Consider the following 22,059-nt stretch of genomic DNA (forward strand, 5'->3'; position numbering starts at 1 on the left):
GAGCACATGGAGTTGTGATTGGTGGAGTATTTTCCCAAGGCCAAGGCTAAATTGAAGAAACAGTTTAAACGGACTAAAGAAATTCTTAGTGCGAACACCACCGCTCCGATTTCCCGTTGGATCGCTTCATGATGATGTCGACTTCAGGAGCACCATAACTTGTCAGAAATTTGAATAGCTCTGTGAAGACATTTGGAAAAATCGCCTTTCATTGGAACAAATATATGCGGTGGAGTTAATCGGAGGAGCTACAAGAGTGCCAAAATTACAGGTTTAGCTTCAATAATTCCTTGGTAGAAAAGAGCTTGATAAGCATCCTGATCCTGATGAAGCAATAGTTCTTGGTGCAGCTCTACATTCATTGTTCTTTTATTTTCTTTAATTCAAAACTCTGGTTTTCTAAATACATCTGAATTCAAAAGCCTTGGTCATAAAAGGACATAAATATGGTTAGAAGTTTGAGTTTTTAGCTTGATTTTCCTACTTAATTTTCGGTTTTATTTAACGACCCAGTACCCACTTTTTAGCCACATTTTTTATTTTAATGAAAAATGACAAGTAAACAAACCTTAAAAATTTTAATTTAATAAAACAAAGATATCATTCCAGAGATCTGATAAATGAAAACAAATATAATAATCCCTTTTAAAGCTTATAATAAAAAGTTTTATAACTTCTCACTACGTGAAGGTCATCGTCCAGTGTCCAAAAGCCATAGACGTTGTTCCCTTCATAAAACCCAAAACTATAAACCAAATAACTATGCATATACTTTGTCGTCTTCGTCGTCGTTAGACTCTAACTTATAGATGTAAATAGTAGTAATAAGCAGAGAAGCAAGCACATTATGCAGCAGAAGGTGCTGACACGAGTGGAATATTGCCACCAGCCTCCGACAGTGCTGAAGACAAACGTTCCACATTCACAGAGTTGTCGTTATTGTAGTTTAGTGTCTCATCTTCATATATCTCCCACCACTTCTTCACAAGTATCTTGATATCTTCCCTCTCCATGTTCTCCTCCTTCCCAGTGAATCTCCAAGGCTTAGACCCCTATGTATAGTACGTAATCAACAAACATTACCACCTCGTATTCAAACAGATTAATGTAACTGATGTATGATCTAAATAGACAAATACAAACAGAGGACTCACAGCAGCACAATAATGAACCACTTGAACTTTGTCAAGTTCAACATTCTCAGGGTGACGCCACAACATAGCCAGCACAAGGTTGTACAAGTTTGGTATAGGCTTGTACTTGTCCTTGAAGTACATATTCAGAAAGTCCTGCCACCACATCACATCAAAACAAGTTTGAAACTCTCACACTTTAAACTTGCTCAATTTGTAAAAATGTCGAATATTATATATGCACACACATACCTGCTCAGCAAAAGATGTGGGCTTGGTGATTTGAAGTGTTTGAAGAAGATCACGGTAAGTGACAAGATCAGGTTCATAGACAAACATGCCAGCGTTGAAATATAGAGGAGGTTTAGGACCCAAATGAGAGGACCACTGAACTTTATCAGGGCACTGTTGGCAGTAACCAATCTGGTACTGAGGGCTGTGGCTCCAAGTCTTCTCGCAGAAGCAATCCATCACAGCATAGAAATAGTTATCAGGAAGATCAAACAAGTGGTCAATGTTTCCGAAAACCTGGATGTCACCATCTAGGTATATCATCTTGCTGTACTCCACAAACTACACGACAAACACAACCGTGTAAGAATGAATCATCCACATCTAAAACAAAAACCAACACTGAATAAATCCTGTTCACTGAACATGGATTCTGTTGTCACCTTTTCTATAAACACCCAGTCTTTTCTTAATAAATTAAAACAACATTTCTACATATATTTTTCGTAAATTAAATTTCATAATTGTCTAAATTTTCACAATCCAAAATGGGGAAAGCTGAATTCTACAAGTTTAAATAATTTGTTGATCCTTTATGTAAAACTCTCTTGAAGCTTCTGAATGAAATAAGATTACTAGTTGGAGAAAGCTTAAACGAAAGCATGCTACTGCTGACGTGTATTAACGTTACCAACAAGAAATTGATAACGTGATTGCACGTGTTGATTTTTTCTTGTTTATGTTTCCGACAATGATAGTTTCTGGTATATTAAACACTTTAATACTTCAAGAAATTATGTTCCAGGTGTTTCAAGACTCTATTTTCATATTTCTATGCTTCCAAAGTGCATTTGGTAAATTCTAAAAATTAAATTTTAAAACATCTATAATTATTTTAAAACATATTTAATAAAAACAAATTTGTCATAACGTTTTAAAAGAAAATCCAAAACACGTGAAAGAATACAGAGAGGCCCAAAATAAAATTTTAAAATTACAAAAAAAAAACATAAAAGACTACGAAAGAGGAAAAATGATGCAAACGAAATCGAAAAGTAAATTTTTTTTAGAATACAAAAACCGTGAAAAACACAAAAAAAAAAAATGAAGCAAATATAATCCCGAAAAGTTTTCAGGCCTTTAACTTTTAGATAAGAAAAAAAGTATCGTGGGTTATAAACATGTACTACCCTTCTCTTTTTCTTTTGTTGAAGAAACGTTGTAGTAAAAAATAGAGGTAATAAAATATAATCTAAATATTATAAAAAGATGGAGGAGTATATATGGTTTCCCTGTATCAGACAAAGACAAAACTTAGTTAACAAAATACAAGAGGTGACAGCATCCGAAACTCCTCCAAGAGCGACGAATATGTACTACGTGTAACTCATGCAACCATTAAAAAAAACAAAACCCACTTTATAAAATCACAAACTTGATTTAAGGTAAATTTATTTGAAATGAAACCAATAATAGTTTTCAATGAGTAATTAAAAATATATAGAAAAAATAGAGATATATGTGCACTGGTTAACTGAAAACAAAAAAGTTAATACATGTACCTCCCAAATACGTAGCTTGGAATAATTGATGACATAATAAGCCATGGCGAACTGTGTCTGGTTTTCAGGTGGGTACACAGGTTCAATCTCCCTGACAGTGCAACCTTGAGATTTCAAAATCACACGATGTTCCTCAGGAACATCAGGTAACACAGCAACCACCAAAGGGTACATGCTTTTGGCCTTTCTCAACCCTTTGGCCAAACCCACAACACCTTTCACGTAATCGCCATTCCCAGCAAGGAAAGTCACAAAGGCACGGTCACTACTACGTTTGATTTGCTCAGTGGTGCCATTGACAGTGATGTTGGGTGTCATGGTTTCAGTGAGAGGAAAGGAAAAGAGAAAATAGAAGGTTCCAAGAGTTAGGAACAAGCTTGGTTTGGTTTAGTTTACTAACCAAAGATCACTGAAGAGGTTGTTTTGTATTGCAGTGTGGCAAATGATGGAGGTGGAGAATGACTTATATAGAAGTTTTGGCCTCTGGAAGCTTGTTTCTGCTATTGTTTCATCCAACCGTTAGATACATGGTCTCTCATCCAACGGTGCCAAATGCTTCTAGTTGAATAATCAAACTTTTACTTAATTATTTTATATTATCACTTTAGTCTAAGTTTAACGTTTTCTACATACCCATTTATTCAATGTTGGAGTTGGAGTTTGTTCTGTAACCCTAATCAAATCTCGAAATTATGGGCAAAAATACATTTTACCTAATATCACTAAATAAGGTAATGTCCCTGTCCGAGGGATCTCATCACATGCACACATTATTTGCGGAATATTTTATTTCGCTAAAAAGTATTTCATGAATTATATAATAATTAATCAGCTTCTTCTTCTCTCCTTGTCTTGTCTATAGCACTAATTGTGTTTATTAGTCTTTGTATTAATACACATAATTATTTATAAAGCATTAAAATGTATTTTCACTTAATTAGTGTCAATCATTTTTTTTCTTCAAAAATATATTAATATTTTTTTATTAAAATCATATTAGAAAACAGTACAATGGTGATGGAATGTAGTGATGTTTTTCTTTTTTTATTTATTTATTTGGAGTCGCTTAATTTTACAAAAATTACCTTAAACACATTTTTAGCCACTTTAAAATAACTAGGTTTTGGTTTTGACTAACGAAGTTGAAAAGTCATTAAAAGAAAAATATTTTTTTTACAAGAAACAATAATTTAAAATTTCCGTAATTATTTCATGATCAAATAAATTGTTATTAATTAAATAATAATTACATAATGAATCTGATTGTGTAATTGTTTTGCGATCAAATTAATTGTTATTACCTATAAAATACTAATTACAAAATAAATCGGATTATTAATAGCATTTTATCTGAGTTACTATTTTTAAAAATAACTATTTGGACCATAAAAAACAAGATTATGAAAATATTAAAAGTTCTGTAAGGAAAGAATTATATTAGATAAGTAATGTACAAATATTATAATAAGAAATCTTCTAAATAACTGAGTGAAAAAACTTTAATAAATATTTTTGTTTTTTAACTTTTAAAAATTAAATGTTACTGTTTTTTTATATTTCTAATATAAACATAAAAAATCAAATGATCGTTATAAGTACATAACATAACACCTACTAAAATCTATGTAGGATTAAAAATAGATAAAAAAATATTCTACGGAAATTAAAACTAAAATTCTAAATTTTATAATTTCCTTGTCAACTAACTTTCATGATCTTTATTTGTCCAGAGTATTATTCTTTTTCTAGTATTCTCTGTCTCAGGACTTCCTCGCTCTGTGTGTATGAGAAAATGTTCTATTCTGAATTTCAGCTATAGTTTCGGCCTTATTCGAATGAGCGTCTCATTAAAAGAGTTTACTAGAAAAACTAAAAATAATTTTCTTTTAATTTTTAGTAGTTTTTTTATATCAGCAATTTAATTTTAAAGTAGTAAAAGATAAAGATTTTTTTTAAATAATTGAATTTTATAATAGTAAAATATATATGAACAATCTTGGTAAATTAGTAATATCATAAGGTAAAATACAAACAATAGTTGTTATAATTAAGCAGGTTTCTTTTAATTTCTTACCAACAAAGTGGCATTGATTTTTTTTTTCTTTTTCTGCTAAAACATATGTAATACTTATCATACTATATGATTGTCAGTTCCAACATTCATTTTTATGACCCGGTCAAAGTTATTGACAGGAACATAAGGAATTCTTTCTTATTACAAATAAGGAGTTATTTCTTATTTAAAATTAAGTTTTAGTAGTGGCCCGACATCGAAAAGTTAAGGTTGGTCTAACTATTTCATTAATGTTAAGTAGAAGTGATAAATAATAATTACAAAGTTTTATATGACGTACAAAGATTACTTGACTCTTACGCTATTGATACAAAAGTTCAACAAAGATATATATAATGAATGATATTGTCACAATGTTTTTGTTATTTTTTTTTATCATCTTTTTTTTTCTAGATTAACTTTCTAAGGAAGCAACCAAATATATTTGGATAATTTATAAATGACATGTTTGGCTTAAAGTTTATAAGTATCTGTCCTACATTGGTGCAGTTTTGGACACGCCTCATTCACATTCACATATTTCAAGCATAAACAGTTTATTCAACAAATAATACGAGAGCAACATTGCTGATGAGGTATTAGGTATTTTATTTATTCTTATAACATTATACAATTAACATTTTCTCTTAATTTCTTGATTTTTTTTACAGTGTGAAGATTTAGTTCTCCAAGGAAGAACCGAAATAATGTAAAAAATTTATAAACTTTTGGTTATATATATATATATATATATATATATATATATATATATATATATATATATATATATATATATAGGTAACAACATATTTGTTTTTAATGCTTATAGGTACACTATGTGGTGAAACAAAAGTTACTTGAGGCTTTTACGTTTCTTCTTTTCTTTTTTGCTATTGTTGTAATATTTTTTTTCCTCTCTTTTTAGGATTATTTATATGGCATGTTTTCTTTAAAGTTATTAGTGTTTGATTTGCATCATAGAAAATTACCAAGTGGTTAACAATCAACCAAAATTCCTTGATCATAATATCTTATATTTTGTTCCATAAACATATAGTTTGCAAGTATTTCTCAAATTATCTTGATTCACCTTAAGTAAAGTTTTTTCAGAGTAGTGGTCTTTTCCGTCACATAATTTTATTTTATGTTAACTTAAGCAAGAGATTAAAAGAATATAAAATTAAACATTTTATTATTAAGAATTTGTAAAGTGGAAAGACAGATATAGTTATATTATATAGTTTTTCGGGTTAACTGCCACCGCCCAAGCAATAGGATATCATCACCGACTGGGCCCTACTACCCCTACGTGAGTAACCTATTTTTCTCCATCAAAGTCACCTCACAGCGAGCCACGTGGACAGTCACAACACACGTGGCTTCCCATTAAACGACTGTCCTTAATAAACAACACCTCTCAGGTGAGGTGCGTGCATATTTACCCTGGGTCCAACTTTTGCTTCTGCCACGTCAACATTTATTCCACGTGGCAACTCATTACCTACACTATTTTCTTTTTAATTAAATAATAATTACTTATTTTTTGGTGGGGTCCATAAAATCCATGCGTGTCTAGCCCCCAATGTGTTTCTCTACGGTGCAATATGTGTCGGCAACATGTAAAGCCTCGTAGCGCCACGTGGTCATTATGTATCTCGTTGGATCAACAATGGTTGGGCGCATGGACGTTTTTTCTGGTTTGGTTAGTTGGTCTAAAAGCATGACCAACTCAAACATAATTAGGTCATCATTGTACACTTAACTAAGATTTGAGGATAATGAAATGAAATATAACATTAAATTATTCTATATTTCTTTTGACGATAATGTTTGTGAACTTTTCGCCCCAACCGACCATTAAAATATTGGATATCTGAATGGTTTGGTTTTTGTGTTAAAATGAAAAGTCTACAATTTTTGGGTTTTCCCGTTGCTAGTTTAGATTGTATGGTTAATTAGGTTGGACTAACGGAATAACTATAATTGGCTTCAACAAATTCACAGGTAAGAAAGCAAGGGAATTTGAGAATATTCCGTTGTCTTTGTGACTTTTAATTTTAATTACTATTCTGTTTCGTTATTAACTTCTTTATCTTGTCGATAAATAAAGCAGTCAATAATGACTTTCCAGAAGTTTCTGGATTTTCTTCTTTTATTTTCCTTTTTTCTGGGAGATTTGTGACCCTACTTATCTTTCTATGATATAGGAGTGATTTTCGGAGATTAAAGCAAGATTTTCTTTGTTCTCCTTAAATCGTGATTACTTTGTTTTGGTTACGATCCCTGATGTAAAGACACAAATTAAATATGTATGTACAAAAGCTGAAAACCATTTGAATAAATGTTCTATGTTCTATGATAATTCCTTTCTGTACGTAAACATCACCAAAACCCAAAACACTTACTTTAGTTGTGATATCGAAAAAAAATGTATGAAAGTTTGGATTCAATCCGTATAATCATGGTAAAAAAAATGTATTCAAATAAATGTGTGATCGAGAAGTTTATAATTTTAATAACTTCTTATATACATTAAATATATTCAAATTTATTTTTATTTTTCTCTCTTATTTAAAAATGTAGAGATTGTTGTGAGAAAACTTGCTATGGTAAGAAGAATCCATTTTAGAGCATCATAAGTTATGAGTGTCTAATTGAACTGTTTATTTTAATTTTAAAGTGTCACAAGTATTTTATATAAAACTATCAAAAGACACTACACTATTTTATTTTAATTATTTAAAATTTAATCTTTTATTAGTTTTGATTATATATTTTTAAAAATAATTATTTATGTGTTAAAATTTAAAAGAGCACATAATATGTTAAAATGATAATGAGTTTCATCTACCACAGAAATACTCTTACTAAATCTTACTAAAAAAGTTGCAGCTTTATAAATTCCCGTTAACACTTCACACATAAAATCCTATAAATTGTAATGACCGATATAGAAATATAATTTAAAAGTATTTTCTTTATTATTTCATTTAAAACATTTTTTTTCTTAAGAGACATTAACCACTGATAAAAAAAAATCATAAACATCTGTTCTTGTATAAGGAATCCCACTAGATTTGTTTTATCATAATTTTTTGTCAAACAATATATTTTTTAACTTTAAAATACCAACGACATTTAAAATAATACTCAAAACCATACTTAATATATAGAAAAATATATTTTAACTTATTATTCTTTTACTTAGTTTTAATCTATTATGTCGTTCACTGTTAAACCATCTATTTTAATTTTTTTATTTTTTTTAGTAATGTAATATAATGATCTAATAATGATTAGAATAATAAATTAAAAGTGAGGAAAAAAAAGTGAATTGAAATATGTACATAAAAATACGTATTACAAGTTATATACTTACAAGAAATTCTATTTTTTTTAAGTAAATATCGAGATTTATTCATTAAAATATAGTAATCTTTTTCTCATTTAATAAAAACATTTTCCTACTAATTCGCTATTACTTATAAAAGGTATTTGATATATATATATATATATATATATATATATATATATATATATATATATATATATATATATATATATATATAGATATATAGATAGATAGATATAGATATAAAATTAAATTTCAATATTTAAAAATGAATTTAACTTTATGTCAAATTGTATAACTTTTTCTTGTCATAAATATAAAATATCATTTAAGTGTATAAAATATTTATATATTTATATTATATTTATTATGAGCTTTAGTTATACTATAATTGTTTATAAACCACATTTTTCTTTCTATTGTTAGTTACGGTATGAGACAAGATTTTTTTTGTTTAACAATGCCAATAAAGTATGTATATCCTTTATATGTTACGGACATTTAAAATAATTTTTCTATGGGTTAAACATATTTTTTTCTTTAAATTGGTATAAAATTAGTCTTTAAATTAAATTTATAAAATACTTTTTATAAAGTTATGAAAAATATTTTCCTTAATAAACAATATGTAAAGATTATGTTATAGTTTATTAAAGAACTCTATTCATCATTTGAAAAAATTCCACGTCATTTATTAGAAAAAATATTTTAGATAACTTCATAAAGAGTGAAAGTTAAATATTTTATAATTTAGGTTACAAATGAGATCTATTTGTTATTATAACTTGAAGACAAAAAAAACACACACTACACTTTTATTCATCACTGTAGGAATTGGGTTTAAGCTTTTCCCAGTCCCTTCTCATCAATGGACTCCTGATGTATACGAAGGAGTGCGGTTCTTTTGATAAATTTCTATCTTTTTCTCTATTTCTGAGATGTTTGGATTTTTCAAAACTCCATGGACATGCCGAAGAGAAATGCTATTCCCACTCCAACCAAGACATAACTTTACTTGATCAAATAACAATTAAGTTGAAGCAGAGTCAGAGACAACGAATCCCTTTATGATAAACAGATTCATTTTGCAAGTTCGTTATTACGGATATATATATATATATATATATATATATATATATATATTGTCCTTTTTTTCTTTATGCTATCAACATTGACATTTACAAGAAAAAAATGTTTTTGTATGTATGTTATGTGATGGATTGCCAATTACATGTGGTGGTGAAGTGTGTATAATGGTCGGGATAGTAGCTGAGGATTGTGGATAGGGACCACAATGTAGTATTCATGGACGAGTTTCTTAAGAAACACTTCAAAACTTCAACTCAAATACGTGGTTGATAAGGTCTTAAAGTCAGATCACCATTTATTTTGTTTTAATCCATTTTCCATCAGCATAATAAAATTAAGACAAAATTAATATTCAAAGGCTCATGAATATTTCAGAACTTCATATTGTAGCAAATCCGAACAGATTTTATAAATATACATGAATTACTGAAAATTGATAGAAAAGTTTATACACCAACAAGACTCTTGCCAAGAATAATGTCATCTGTTGAGAAATCAGCCTCTTTCCGGAATGTTCCTCTGCCAAAGTCCAGGTTATATGAGTCTGCAAGACCTTCTACAAGGTCAAATTCAGGTTCCCACCCAAGTACGCTCTTTGCTTTATCAACCGATGCAAAGAAATGCTGCACAATAAAGAAAATAAAACAACAATGTTATTATTCATCATAATTTCGCCAATGGAGAAACTGCACGCATTCATTTTCTTTTGTTAATGTTATGTCGGCAAAGAGACGTCCCAGCTATGTTTCAGCTTTCAAACGTCATGAGTTTAAAAACTTTTAAATATCATTAGACTGTATAATGATGTCATTTTTTTAATAAACTATATAAGTTACAGACACTTTTTCCTCATTCTATCTGATTCGTGTTGTTGTTTCACCTGGTCACGGAATGGAAATGACTTCTTTTTCCCAAAATCATAATCTTTAGGGTTGTAGTGAACGATCTCTGGCTCTGGGAATCCACCAGCCTGAAAAATGACAAAACAAACAAAAATTATATTAGTAAAATATGTCTCAAATGTGAATGTTTGACATTATAAATGACAAGGAATGAATAACTTACCTTAGCACACGCTCTTGCTAATCCATCAAATGTGACATATTTCTCTCCCGAGATGTTGAATACTTCCTTGCTGGCCTTGTCATTACCAAGAACCTTAACGAAAGCTGTTGCCAAATCCTGTCATGATTGAACCATATTTCAGCCAAAATCACAAAAATGTTACAAACTATCATGCTATTAGGAGTATAAAAAGTTAGCTACAGATTAGTTAAATCAGATGCTATTATGGAATATAAAACGTTAGCCATAGATTAGTTACACCAGTTATGTCTAAATGAACGTTTCAAGATAATATTAGAGAAGGTCCGTAATAGTCTGTAACAAGTTAGTTTCATTTACATAAGACCATTTACTATAATCTTCAAAGCCATCCAAAGAAGGCACTGCAGATAACGTACGTTGAACCAAATTGCAGAAAGATGGAACATAGTAGGCATGGTAAAAAAAACTCTAATGAATATGATGAGCTAAGAACAATAACATAACGAATTCAATACCTTAACATGACCAAGTTGTGTTATTTGTATTCCTGAGCTAGGGATAGGAATTGGGCGACCAGCTTTCAATCTATGGAAGAACCACTCTTCAACAGGGTTGTAGTTCAAGGGTCCATAGATGTAAACTGGCCTTATAGAAGTCCAGTTAACACCCTTTGATTGTAGCAAACTTTCTGTCTCAAGCTTTCCCTTGTGCCTACTCTTAGGATCAACTGCATCAGTCTATCACAGGAAGCAAGGAGTTAAATGGAAACTCAAATTAATTATACTGCAAAGAGAGATATGAGTGATTAAAGGCAAGTCACTGCAAATTTCTGAAATTACAGGAAGATATACATGTTAAAACGTAACTGACCTCTGCATGAGGTAATAGATCAGATTTGAGATAGACACCAGCTGAAGAACAGTAAATAAACCTGACAATGGGAAAGTTATAGACAAAATGGAGATTAGAGGCATAGTACAAAATATTACCAGAGACATTTTCTCGCTTGAAGTGCAATCAAATTTATTCTTAAAATTCAGTTGACTAGGTAACTCATTTGTAAGTTGAACAGTGACAATCTGGTTTTATGTTATATGAAAGACAGTTTAGGCAGCTTACTGTTCCAGATTAGGCAGAGCATCCAGTATGGGTTCAACTTCATCTGCCTCTCGTCCTGGAACATGCCGAAAATTTTATGAGTCTCATGAGAGAAAAGTTATGAAAAATCACGACTTGAACCTAAAGAGAAAAATAAAATAATGGAATTGTAGGAAAACAATATGCACAGAAGGTGTGAACATGTAGGAATTTGCATACCATTTATGTCATAAACAACATCGTACCCCACAGCTGAGAGACTGGATTTTACAAATTCAAAGTCCTTCCTGTCTCCTTTCAAATGCAAGATCTGGGAAATTAAAAATGCTACAAATTGTAAATGCTAATGAAAGACACACATTCTCATCATGCCTTACAAGAAGGTGAATTCGATATTTAATTTGCAATTAGATACCTTGGAAGAAAAATCAGCATAATCACCGTCTGATTCACCTGGCAATTGTTGAGTCACAGGCGCTTTACCTCTCGTAAATAAAGTGACCTGTCAAATTCATATGTTCTATCGTAAAAAATATTCCTTGGAATGTAATTTTGAACTATACGACATTACCAAACATATTATATAAAAGCTTTTCAAAGATATGATTCCTTAGAAATGCATTAACGTATGAATTAAAAAATCATTCCACAGAACAAAAACAGGTGTAGAAGAGTTAACGCGAAATGGGTAAGTGATACCTGGTGACCCTCTTTGACAAGGAGCCTAGACAAAAACACTCCAATAAACCTGGTGCCTCCCATGATGAGGATTTTCTTGGTGCTTGATGCAGAGACATAGAAAGACCCTTTTGGCTGCCATGATTTTCTCTTAAACTGTACGCAAAACAAAGCAAGCTGGGAGTTAGGGATGGAGCATATGGGTTTTATTTATCACTTGGATGCTTAGATTCTTCAAATTATTAACTCAAAGTTTGTGGAAAAAGTTAACTCAATTCAACTCAAAAGAACAAATACAGGAATTGTGCAACTGGGTTTACCTAGTAATATAAAGGTAGAATAGAATAATACAATGGTGTTCAGCATGTGGTGGTAAATGCAGAGACAGGAAGTAGTGTAGAAAGAGAAAAAAGATTGAAGATGGAATATTAGGAAGAAAGAATTAGAGAGAGGAGGACCTGAAGTTGAGTATGAAGTCTGGTTCCACTGAAGTCAGAAAGAGAGGAGGCCAAGGGAGAGAAAGATAGTTGGTTCTGTTGAAGTGCCACCATTCTTGCCATGTTTCTCTCCACACAGCTTTGCTATGTGCGTGTGTGTGTGTAGAGTGTAGTCAAAAGTTATGGGGCTGAAATTTGAAGTGGTTCTGGTTTCCCTCACCCACCTCTTCTTTGCTTATGATAAGACAACGACCCTACTCCATCTGCATCCACAGCCCCTCATTCCCCTCCTCTTTTACATTCATTCGTTTTTTCTCAAACCATATATATATATATATATATATATATATATATATATATATATATATATATATATATTAATCCATTTATTTATTACAACATAAAATTGCAGCACTTAGATCATTGCTCACCACTTCTCATGCGACGTGAATGTACCTAGACATATATATGTTGTTCCTATGCAAGAGAAAATTCATGTTTGAGATTCCAAGCTAAGAACAACAACACACATGATGAATTACATCAATAGCTTCCGTGTGCTACAAAGTAAAAAGAAATACTAAACATTTTTTTATGGGCCCTACCCATAAGAATTGGGCTAGACATGTACGGCCCAAAACGCAACTTCTCCTTCTCCACCAGCACATTCTTCTTCCCCTTCTTCCTCAACCTCCATTTTTTTTTCTCTATCTCCACCAAAGCTCCTTCCTCCACCTTGGCCGGCACCTTCTTCTTCAGGAATAGAATGGACAATCAAAAATATGTTTTTTATTTTGTATTTTCAAATACATAATTGAATTACATTTTACACATTATTTTTCTAAGATTATTTCATGTGCCATTTAGAGTTCAAGATATTCCTTTTCACCAACAAATATCAATTCTTAATACATTTTAATAGAAACAAATACATAAAGTAATTCCTATATCATTTTAATAAAAAAAGTATACATTGACAAATTTCTGTTGAGATTATTTTGGTCACACATCTTAATGATGCTCAGCGAGTTCAATTATTCAATAATGAGTTACAATTTAGTTTACTTTAGTTTTTTTTATTATGGAATATGATTTAATTACACTAACAATACAAATATTTCTATATTATTGTTGAATTTTAAATCGTCATGTAAGTTAAAAAAAAATAATGATTTTTATAATAATTACTTATAAATTACATGTATAGTGATTTTAATTAGCTAATATTGCAATTAGTTTTTACACAAGCTGTCTAATTACACTCTTTTTTTCTGTTTTATGTCTGTGTATACACTGTTTGTGTGTATTAATTACATTCTTTTTATCACTTGAAATTGAAGTATTAATTTTAGTTGAGAAATGTTACGGATTGGCAGTGATGAATGGTGTGTCAAGTGAAGGACGACGAAAGTAACGTACCTCGGTGAATTGATGGAAACTCTCTTCATTACAAACTTTTCCTTTCTCAAACCTTATTAACTTTTCGATTTAATTATTACAATCATCACTGTCTTCCTCCCCTTTTTTTCTCTCTTCCCTTCCTTTCTTTCTCCGCTCTGATTTTGAGTGAGAAAGAGAAATGTTGCAGTGCATATTTCTTCTGTCCGATTCTGGGTAAGATTCACGCAATTCCCTTACTCGCTCTAGGATTTTCAGAACAAGTTAATTCCAATTTTCTCAATTTCCGATTTCAAATTTAAATTTCCACTTTAATTTGACGACTCTGAAAATTGGATTCCTTAGAGAGGTAATGCTAGAGAAACAGCTTTGTGGGCACCGCGTAGATCGCTCAATATGTGCCTGGTTCTGGGACCAAGCCATTTCTCAACCTGATTCTTTCAAGGTTTTCATTTTCATTCCCAACTGTTTCATTTTTTCTCTACCTTTTATTTTTGTTTACCTTCTCTGTTCTTCTCTGTGTAGCAACAACCAGTTATTGCTTCCCCACGCATTATCTATTCCAAGTTTTTCGCGAGGGAATCACCTTTTTGGCCTGCGCACAAGTCGAAATGCCCCCATTGATGGCCACTGAGGTATGTATCTTCCCATATATTTGCAACTCATGAGCCAATGATGCTGCATTTGTTTTTTTAACCATCTGATTTTAGTTCCTTTGTAGGGTAGCTGATGTTCTCAGTGAATATCTTGGGGGATTGAATGAAGACTTGATCAAAGACAACTTTATCATTGTGTACGAGGTATTAACAGTTGACAAAATGTTGTTTTGCATTTTACCCCTATCGATTTGTTGTCTAGATGTAAAGTTGTTATGTTATTGTAGCTTCTGGATGAGATGATAGACAATGGCTTCCCGCTAACTACAGAGCCCAACATCCTGCGAGAGATGATAGCCCCACCAAATATTGTTAGCAAAGTCTTAAGTGTTGTGACTGGCAGCAGCTCCAATGTGAGTGACACCCTCCCAGGTGCCACTGCATCTCTTGTTCCCTGGAGAACAGCGGACGCAAAGTATGCCAACAATGAAATTTATGTAGATCTTGTAGAAGAAATGGATGCAACAATAAACAGGTCCATCTTCTCGAATTGTTGTCTTTCACTTCCGAACAGAGATAATTTTTTGGTGTTTTGATATTTTTTAATTATGGTGTTATTTGTTAGTTATTTTGGCTAAACTTGGAAAGTTAAAAATTTCATATTGAATCTATTTTGGGTAGGTTCCTTTGGACATTGTTTTTCATAGAAAATTTTGAATCTGAGGCCACAAGCAGAAGAAACTATGTGTTGGACTTTTGCCTTTACAAGCAGCAAAACTATAATACATTAACAGTGAAATCTTATTTCTAGGATAGGTTAATGTATAACTTCTGAAACTGTAGTCCTTAACCGAGGCAAATGATGTGCGATTCATTTAGCCAATCTCATTTAGTGAGATAAGGCTTTGTTGTTGTTGTTAGGTCACTGTACAACTTAGTAGTGTAAATTTTCCTTTTCTTCCGTCGTCTGCTTTGACACTCACTCAATCTTCTTTTCCTTGATTGAAATCCGTTTTATCACTCCTTATATTGCAAGCTGAATATCCTTGAAATAGTACAATGACATTGACTCAGCAATTGGGGATGTAGCTCTGCAAAGCTTTATGTCTTGTGTATATACACATATTCACATGCATGCATAACATCACATTTCCAATAAAACCATTTAGGCAAAGATGCTAGATAAATTTCAAATCATTCAAATATGGGTCATTCATTATGTTTAATAAATAACTTGGTATGTGACAGAGATGTAACAATCAAAGGATAATGGATAACAAAAATTCCTATACTTTTTCATATTAACATGGCTTCCGTTTCTAGCAAAGAGATGAAGAACCGTGATCTTTGGATTCTTCTTTGATTTCTTTTATTCCTTTCCATTTTCCTCCATAGCCTTTCACAAGCTTAACAGGATATTTCTGATGCTTGGAAGCTTGAACTTGTGGAACTTTATGTGGCTAGGGCAGAATTTTCAATGATCATCTTCACACTCCTTTGTAGTTAGTATCTTGTGCACGGTTCCTTCAGCTTCTGTTATACTCGTTACTAAAGTTCTGTTGGTTCAGGGACGGAGTTCTGGTGAAATGTGAGATCAATGGTGAGGTTCAAGTGAATTCCCGTATCACTGGTCTTCCTGATTTGACACTTTCATTTTCAAATCCTGCAATCCTTGATGATGTGAGGTTCCATCCCTGTGTTAGATATCGGCCCTGGGAATCCCATCAATTTCTTTCATTCGTGCCTCCTGATGGGCAGTTTAAGCTCATGAGTTACAGGTATGGTCTCCAGCTTTTTTCTTGATGTGTGAATTAGGATTTGAAACGTTCATTTGAGAAGTCTGTATGAATAAGATATAATTATAAATCTTAAATTTCATTCAATGGTATCCCCGAATTTCTATTTATCTGAAAGTTTGCATGGCACCTTATTTTTCAGAGTTAGAAAATTGAAGAGCACCCCGATATATGTAAAGCCACAGTTGACTTCAGACGCTGGAACATGCCGTCTTAGTATATTGGTTGGAATAAGAAATGATCCTGGAAAGACAATCGATTCCGTAACTGTTCAGTTTAAGCTTCCTTCTTGCATCTTATCAGCTGATCTGACTTCAAATTATGGAATAGTAAACATACTATCAGACAAGGTACCTATTAAGCACCAATCTTTCTTTTGCTATCTGCTGTAGATTCCAGGAAGTCAAAATAATCAGATATAACTTCTTTGTCCTTCTTTTTGTGATGGAGGTTTCTTTGTTTCTACAGACATGCTCTTGGTCCATTGGTAGGATCCCAAAGGATAAAGCTCCTTCAATGACAGGAACATTGGTGCTGGAGACTGGATTGGAGCGCCTTCACGTCTTTCCCACATTTCAAGTGGGTTTTAAGATTATGGGTGTTGCCCTCTCTGGTCTACAAATAGATAAACTGGATATGAAGTCTGTACCCTACCGCTTTTATAAAGGGTTTCGAGCTCTTACTCGAGCAGGAGAATTTGAAGTGAGGTCATAATTGTGTATTTACCCTTGAGTTGTCTAAGACTTGTAATGATTCTGGACATGAAATTTTGTTCATTTACACGACCGGTTTCATTTGTAAAGAGTTGGATAGTGTTCTCTTCTGGTTTCAAATTATTTAGTGGTGGATTTATCGCCCGCGTTTATGAACGAATCTTGCGACTTGTATCACGAATCTATTTCTCGCGTCGAAGATTGGCAGCATTGACAATGAATTGTGTGGTTTAAGATCTTAGATGAATGAGTGATCCTCTCTGTTGAGCACAATGTAATTTTTTGTCACATGCAAGAACTTGAGTAACGGAGTGAAGTTGAACAAACATTATCATCGTATGCCAATCTTATAATATGGACTTATCCTAATTACACCCTAAGCTTGGTTATTAGTTTTTTTTTTTTTTTTTTCGTTTACTTAAACTAAAGCTTGATTTGGTTTTCTTCCACTTTTCCAACTATATAGAATAAAATTAAGTCACTTTCAACACAACACTGGTTTAACATTCTTATTTTAGATGTGGCTTAAAGATTGATGAGACGAGTCTGATGGTTTGAATAATTGAGACACGCCACAATAGCTCATAAGTTAAAAGTCATGTTCTCAAACAGACTTAAATATATATATATATATATATATGAAAATGAATATAAGACTGTAACAAAAAAATCAACAGAGCCCAGATTATGGCAAAGAAGAGTTAGAGAAAAATGATTTTTAGAATTGAGAAGAAATAAAAAAATAAGATTATGTTTCAAGAACAAAGAGCATATTCATGCATCCAACATTCTAGTTCTAAGCAGCAATCTTGCTCACTCGAAACGAATCCATGACTCTACGAAGATCACTTTCCTCCTCTGCAAACACATTTTCCGGCACCTGCAATCTCAACTCATACAGTTGGTTGTTTTCAACTCCAAGAACAGATAGGTACCTCCGGTCCCATTCCAGACGAGCCACCCGGTCTTGTGGCATAACAGCAAGTTCATTGTTGTTTGCATATGACTTTATGTTTACCTAGCAACATGGAGACAATAAATTCAAGTAGTCAATTATGTGATTTTCCAATCAGGAGTGAGAAGGCATATGAATTATGAACGCCTTCGAGATGCATTACTTACCCAAAGTGATTTTATTACCAATTTCTTATGCACTTCATTTATAATTGTATCAACTAGTTTTATCTGGCAATACATGCTATGATCATCACTGTGAGGTGTGTTGTGACTAAAGAAAAACTCATGCAACTGATTATTTGAATGTAATTGTTAACCAACCTCAACTTCATAGTACAACTTGCCATCATCAGCTACTCTTGAAGAAGTTGAAAGAATATTTGATTCACGTCTAACACCGAGTCTCGTTGACATAAACTCAGTTAGATATTGTTTGAGCACTTTCTTTCCAGCTTCTTGGGGTGGACCCAAATCTTCAACACTCTTGTATTGGGAGGATGAAGGTGAAGAAATTTCAAGAGAGAGATTTTCATCGAGAACAAAAGGGTCCCTGAAGAATATGTCAGCCCCAGCACCACGGACTTGAATCCAACTCCCTGGGTACTGGAATGAATAACCATCAAATGCATCTATGTATTCACGGAACACAGGAGACTGCTGAGCCAGTGCTACACCGACCTTTGAGATAATGTAGGTTGATAAGATCAAAGATGCTGCTTTCCTTCTTGAAACTGCAAAAGCTTTAGCCTGATTATATATTAGCAGGCATAAAATCAAAGCCAAGTTGTAGATGGACCATGCAAGGACGGTAAAGGACAAAACGTTCACCCAGGTTGGACTAAGGTTTCTAATATCTGGTCCACACCCATTCTATGGATATAGCAGACAAATTTTACAAATTCAAAGTCCTTCCTGTCTCCTTTCAAATGCAAGATCTGGGAAATTAAAAATGCTACAAGTTGTAAATGCTCATGAAAGACACACATTCTCATCATGCCTTACAAGAAGGTGATTTGCAATTAGATACCTTGGAAGAAAAATCAGCATAATCACCGTCTGATTCACATGGCAATTGTTGAGTGACAGGCGCTTTACCTCTTGTAAATAAAGTCACCTGCCAAATTCATATGTTCTATCATCAAATATTCCTTGGAATGTAATTTTGAACTATATGGCATTACCAAACATACGTATAAAAGTTTTTCAAAGATATGATTCCTAAGAATTGCATTCACGGAGGAACGAAAAATCATTCCTCAAAACAGACACAGGCTTAGTAGAGTTAAGCAAAATGGGTAAGTCATACTCGGTGACCCTCTTTGACGAGGAGCCTAGACAAAAACACTCCAATAAACCTGGTGCCTCCCATGTTTAAGATATTCTTGGTGCTTGATGCGGAGACACAGAGAGTCCCTTTTGGCTGCCATAATTTTCTCTTCAACTGTACCCAAGAAAAGTATGCTGGGAGTTAGGGAGGAGTATATGTGTTTTATTATCACTTGGTATGGATGCATAAATTCTTCAAGTTATTAACTTAGTTTGTGGAAAACATTAACTCAACAGGACAAATACAGGAATTGTGCAGCTGAGTTTACCTAGTAATAGTAATATATAAACATACAATAGAATAATACAATGATGTTCACCATCTGCTGCTAAATGCACACACAGCAATTAGTGTAGAAACACCAAAGGATTGAACATTGAATTAAAGGAGACAGGTATTGGATGAAATGATATTGATGATGATATAGAGAATATGAAGAAGAAAGAGTTAGAGAGACGGGGACCTGATGTTGAGCATGAAGTCTGGTTCCACTTAAGTCAGAAAGAGAGGGGGTCAAGGGAGAGAAAGATAGTAGGTGCTGTTGGAGTGCCGCCAGTCTTGCCATGCTTCTACGCAGGGTTGCTATGTGTGTGTAGAGCCTAGTCCAATGTGTTGATATGAGGCTGAAAAGTGGTAAATTATATTAACTTGAAATAGTTTCAAAGCATCAATGACAGTGATTTCATTCAACAAATTTTGCTCACATTAAGGAGATTAACATTTTTACAACACTCATCATACCACCTTCAACCAAATTTCAACAATTTCACATCCCAATCCATGTTGGCATACCATTGCTTCAGCATCAAACCAAAGCCAAACATCACCAAAACATAATACAACTTAACTGTCCGTGCCCTCTGTTTACAGTGTTTTCTCTCTATAGGAGTACGCTAAATCTTACCATTTTACTCTTTTACGTGACTATTTATTCGAATTGAACAATTTTTTTTTTAAGTAAAAAAATTTCCTATAATAAAAAAAGTGAAAAGGTATTAAACCAACCTCTCACATTCTCAGCACCTCAAGTTCCTCCCCATCAACACCTTGAGAGTACTTATCATACATACTCATAAAAGGGTAAGTCCTAGCACAGCAGTAAACTTACGTCTTATGCCCAAATCCATAAACAGTCTCTTTCCATATGCAACTCTTACAATTATCCTCCCACCGGTAATATATACTCAGCAATCACACAACAGCTAGAATTTATTTTCCCACTTGGAAATTGAAGTTTCACTTTCACAAGCATTATCGTTTTTCCTTTCAATAACCTAATCTATGACCTTAATATGCTAAATTGCAATAGCATTCCACTTCAATCCCCTAAACTATAGTTTGTGCTTCCCTAAACACGCGGTACCTTGCGAATCCCGTAGCCTAAACCAAGGGTGGTAACTTCACCACCAACGGATAACGGTAAATAGAGGAAGAAGAGAGAACCTGGACAGAAGAGAGTGAAGGTACTGAAGTCTGCAAAGGAATAAGTGAGAACAAAATGTAAAAGCAATGGTTATCTGAAATCTAAGAAACAGTATTTCCTCATCTCATCTTCTCCTCTTATCCCTAAACTAAAACAAACAAAAATACAGAGTTAAACTATTTCTTTCGCGGTTTAATTATTATATTGGTCCTAATTTTCTTTATTTAATTAAGTCTCATTTTATTTTAAATCGATTCTAGATATTTCCATTACATTTTTATAAACATGGAGTTAACATCTTTATAAATGTCATATTGTAATATTGTAGTATCTTTGTTTATTTCTTTCTAATTTTTTCACAATTTATTTGTTTTTTCTATGTTTTTTTTTTTTGTATCAGGGTTAGTATTATGTCACTATGACATCATTCTTAGAATTGTATTCAAATGATTTCCAAATGATTTATTTTTTTACTCAGTTCAGCTTTTTTTTTAAATCTAGCAATTAAAACTTTTCCAATTTGTTTAGGTGAATGGGATACAAACTTAAAATTGAATTTAGTTTCTTTATTAATATAAATAAATAAATTACAATATATTGTTCTATTTTATTAAAAAAAGTATTATTTAGTTTAAAAACTTGATTTAAATATACAAATTAAGTTACAATATGTAAAATATATTAATAATATATTTTAAATATAATGTGAATATTAATATTTTCAGAATAATTAAATTTATGAATAACTAACAAGGAAAATATACTTTTTTAATTTTCTAAAATATTAAAATTTAAAATTACTATAAAAACTTTATCTTTACATTTTTAAAATTTTGTTTTTTATTTTCCGATTCTTCTCTCTCTATAGTTAAATTGATTCTCTTCATCAAAAGTTTAAGATTTTAAAACATGTATTTTTTTAATTTAAATTAAAAAAATAAAATTAAGTTAAATATTTAAGTAAATTATTTAATGTATAAATTATAAAAAAATTATTTTAATATGCATAAATAGTTATAATAGACTGATTTGGTTCTATTTTAGATAAAATCAACATTATTTATTTTAAAATAGATTTGCAATCCGATTGAGTAAAAAGTAATACTAAGTAAAAAGTAATACACGTGAACTTTTTTTATTTATAAGTTCATACAAATTATAACATTTGT

At 32.0% G+C, this 22,059-nt stretch overlaps 4 protein-coding genes across 4 annotated transcripts; 1 reads left to right on the top strand and 3 right to left on the bottom strand.

The window, feature by feature from the left end:
- Positions 1-612: 612 nt before the first annotated feature.
- LOC114173318 (galactinol synthase 2-like) lies at positions 613-3,360 on the bottom strand. The gene is made up of 4 exons (XM_028057619.1): positions 2,927-3,360; positions 1,386-1,706; positions 1,155-1,289; positions 613-1,052 (listed from the first exon to the last, which is right to left on the bottom strand). The coding sequence occupies exons 1-4, from the start codon at positions 3,242-3,244 to the stop codon at positions 846-848; spliced, it is 981 nt and encodes a 326-aa protein (XP_027913420.1). The 5' UTR covers positions 3,245-3,360; the 3' UTR covers positions 613-845.
- A 6,405-nt stretch (positions 3,361-9,765) lies between these two features.
- Positions 9,766-12,989, bottom strand: LOC114184023 (chloroplast stem-loop binding protein of 41 kDa b, chloroplastic). Its single transcript, XM_028071251.1, has 10 exons — positions 12,702-12,989; positions 12,265-12,399; positions 11,981-12,067; positions 11,785-11,875; positions 11,587-11,641; positions 11,338-11,398; positions 10,983-11,204; positions 10,486-10,602; positions 10,301-10,390; positions 9,766-10,043 (listed from the first exon to the last, which is right to left on the bottom strand). The coding sequence occupies exons 1-10, from the start codon at positions 12,801-12,803 to the stop codon at positions 9,867-9,869; spliced, it is 1,137 nt and encodes a 378-aa protein (XP_027927052.1). The 5' UTR covers positions 12,804-12,989; the 3' UTR covers positions 9,766-9,866.
- Positions 12,990-14,040: 1,051 nt separating this feature from the next.
- On the top strand, positions 14,041-17,343 carry LOC114184013 (AP-3 complex subunit mu-like). Its single transcript, XM_028071242.1, is given in 9 exon segments — positions 14,041-14,294; positions 14,424-14,523; positions 14,604-14,619; positions 14,622-14,713; positions 14,789-14,878; positions 14,962-15,209; positions 16,243-16,452; positions 16,613-16,820; positions 16,939-17,343. Coding segments are annotated over 9 exon segments (1,245 nt in total). The 5' UTR covers positions 14,041-14,259; the 3' UTR covers positions 17,185-17,343.
- A 455-nt stretch (positions 17,344-17,798) lies between these two features.
- Positions 17,799-21,049, bottom strand: LOC114184030 (psbP domain-containing protein 1, chloroplastic). Its single transcript, XM_028071264.1, has 6 exons — positions 20,911-21,049; positions 19,931-20,090; positions 19,447-19,581; positions 19,168-19,254; positions 18,462-18,887; positions 17,799-18,201 (listed from the first exon to the last, which is right to left on the bottom strand). Exons 2-6 carry the CDS (start codon positions 20,030-20,032, stop codon positions 17,980-17,982), a joined length of 972 nt encoding a protein of 323 aa, XP_027927065.1. The 5' UTR covers positions 20,033-20,090; positions 20,911-21,049; the 3' UTR covers positions 17,799-17,979.
- Positions 21,050-22,059: the final 1,010 nt, after the last annotated feature.

The sequence above is a fragment of the Vigna unguiculata genome, chromosome 1, assembly GCF_004118075.2.
Source record: "Vigna unguiculata cultivar IT97K-499-35 chromosome 1, ASM411807v1, whole genome shotgun sequence".
In the NCBI taxonomy this organism is placed as follows: domain Eukaryota; kingdom Viridiplantae; phylum Streptophyta; class Magnoliopsida; order Fabales; family Fabaceae; genus Vigna; species Vigna unguiculata.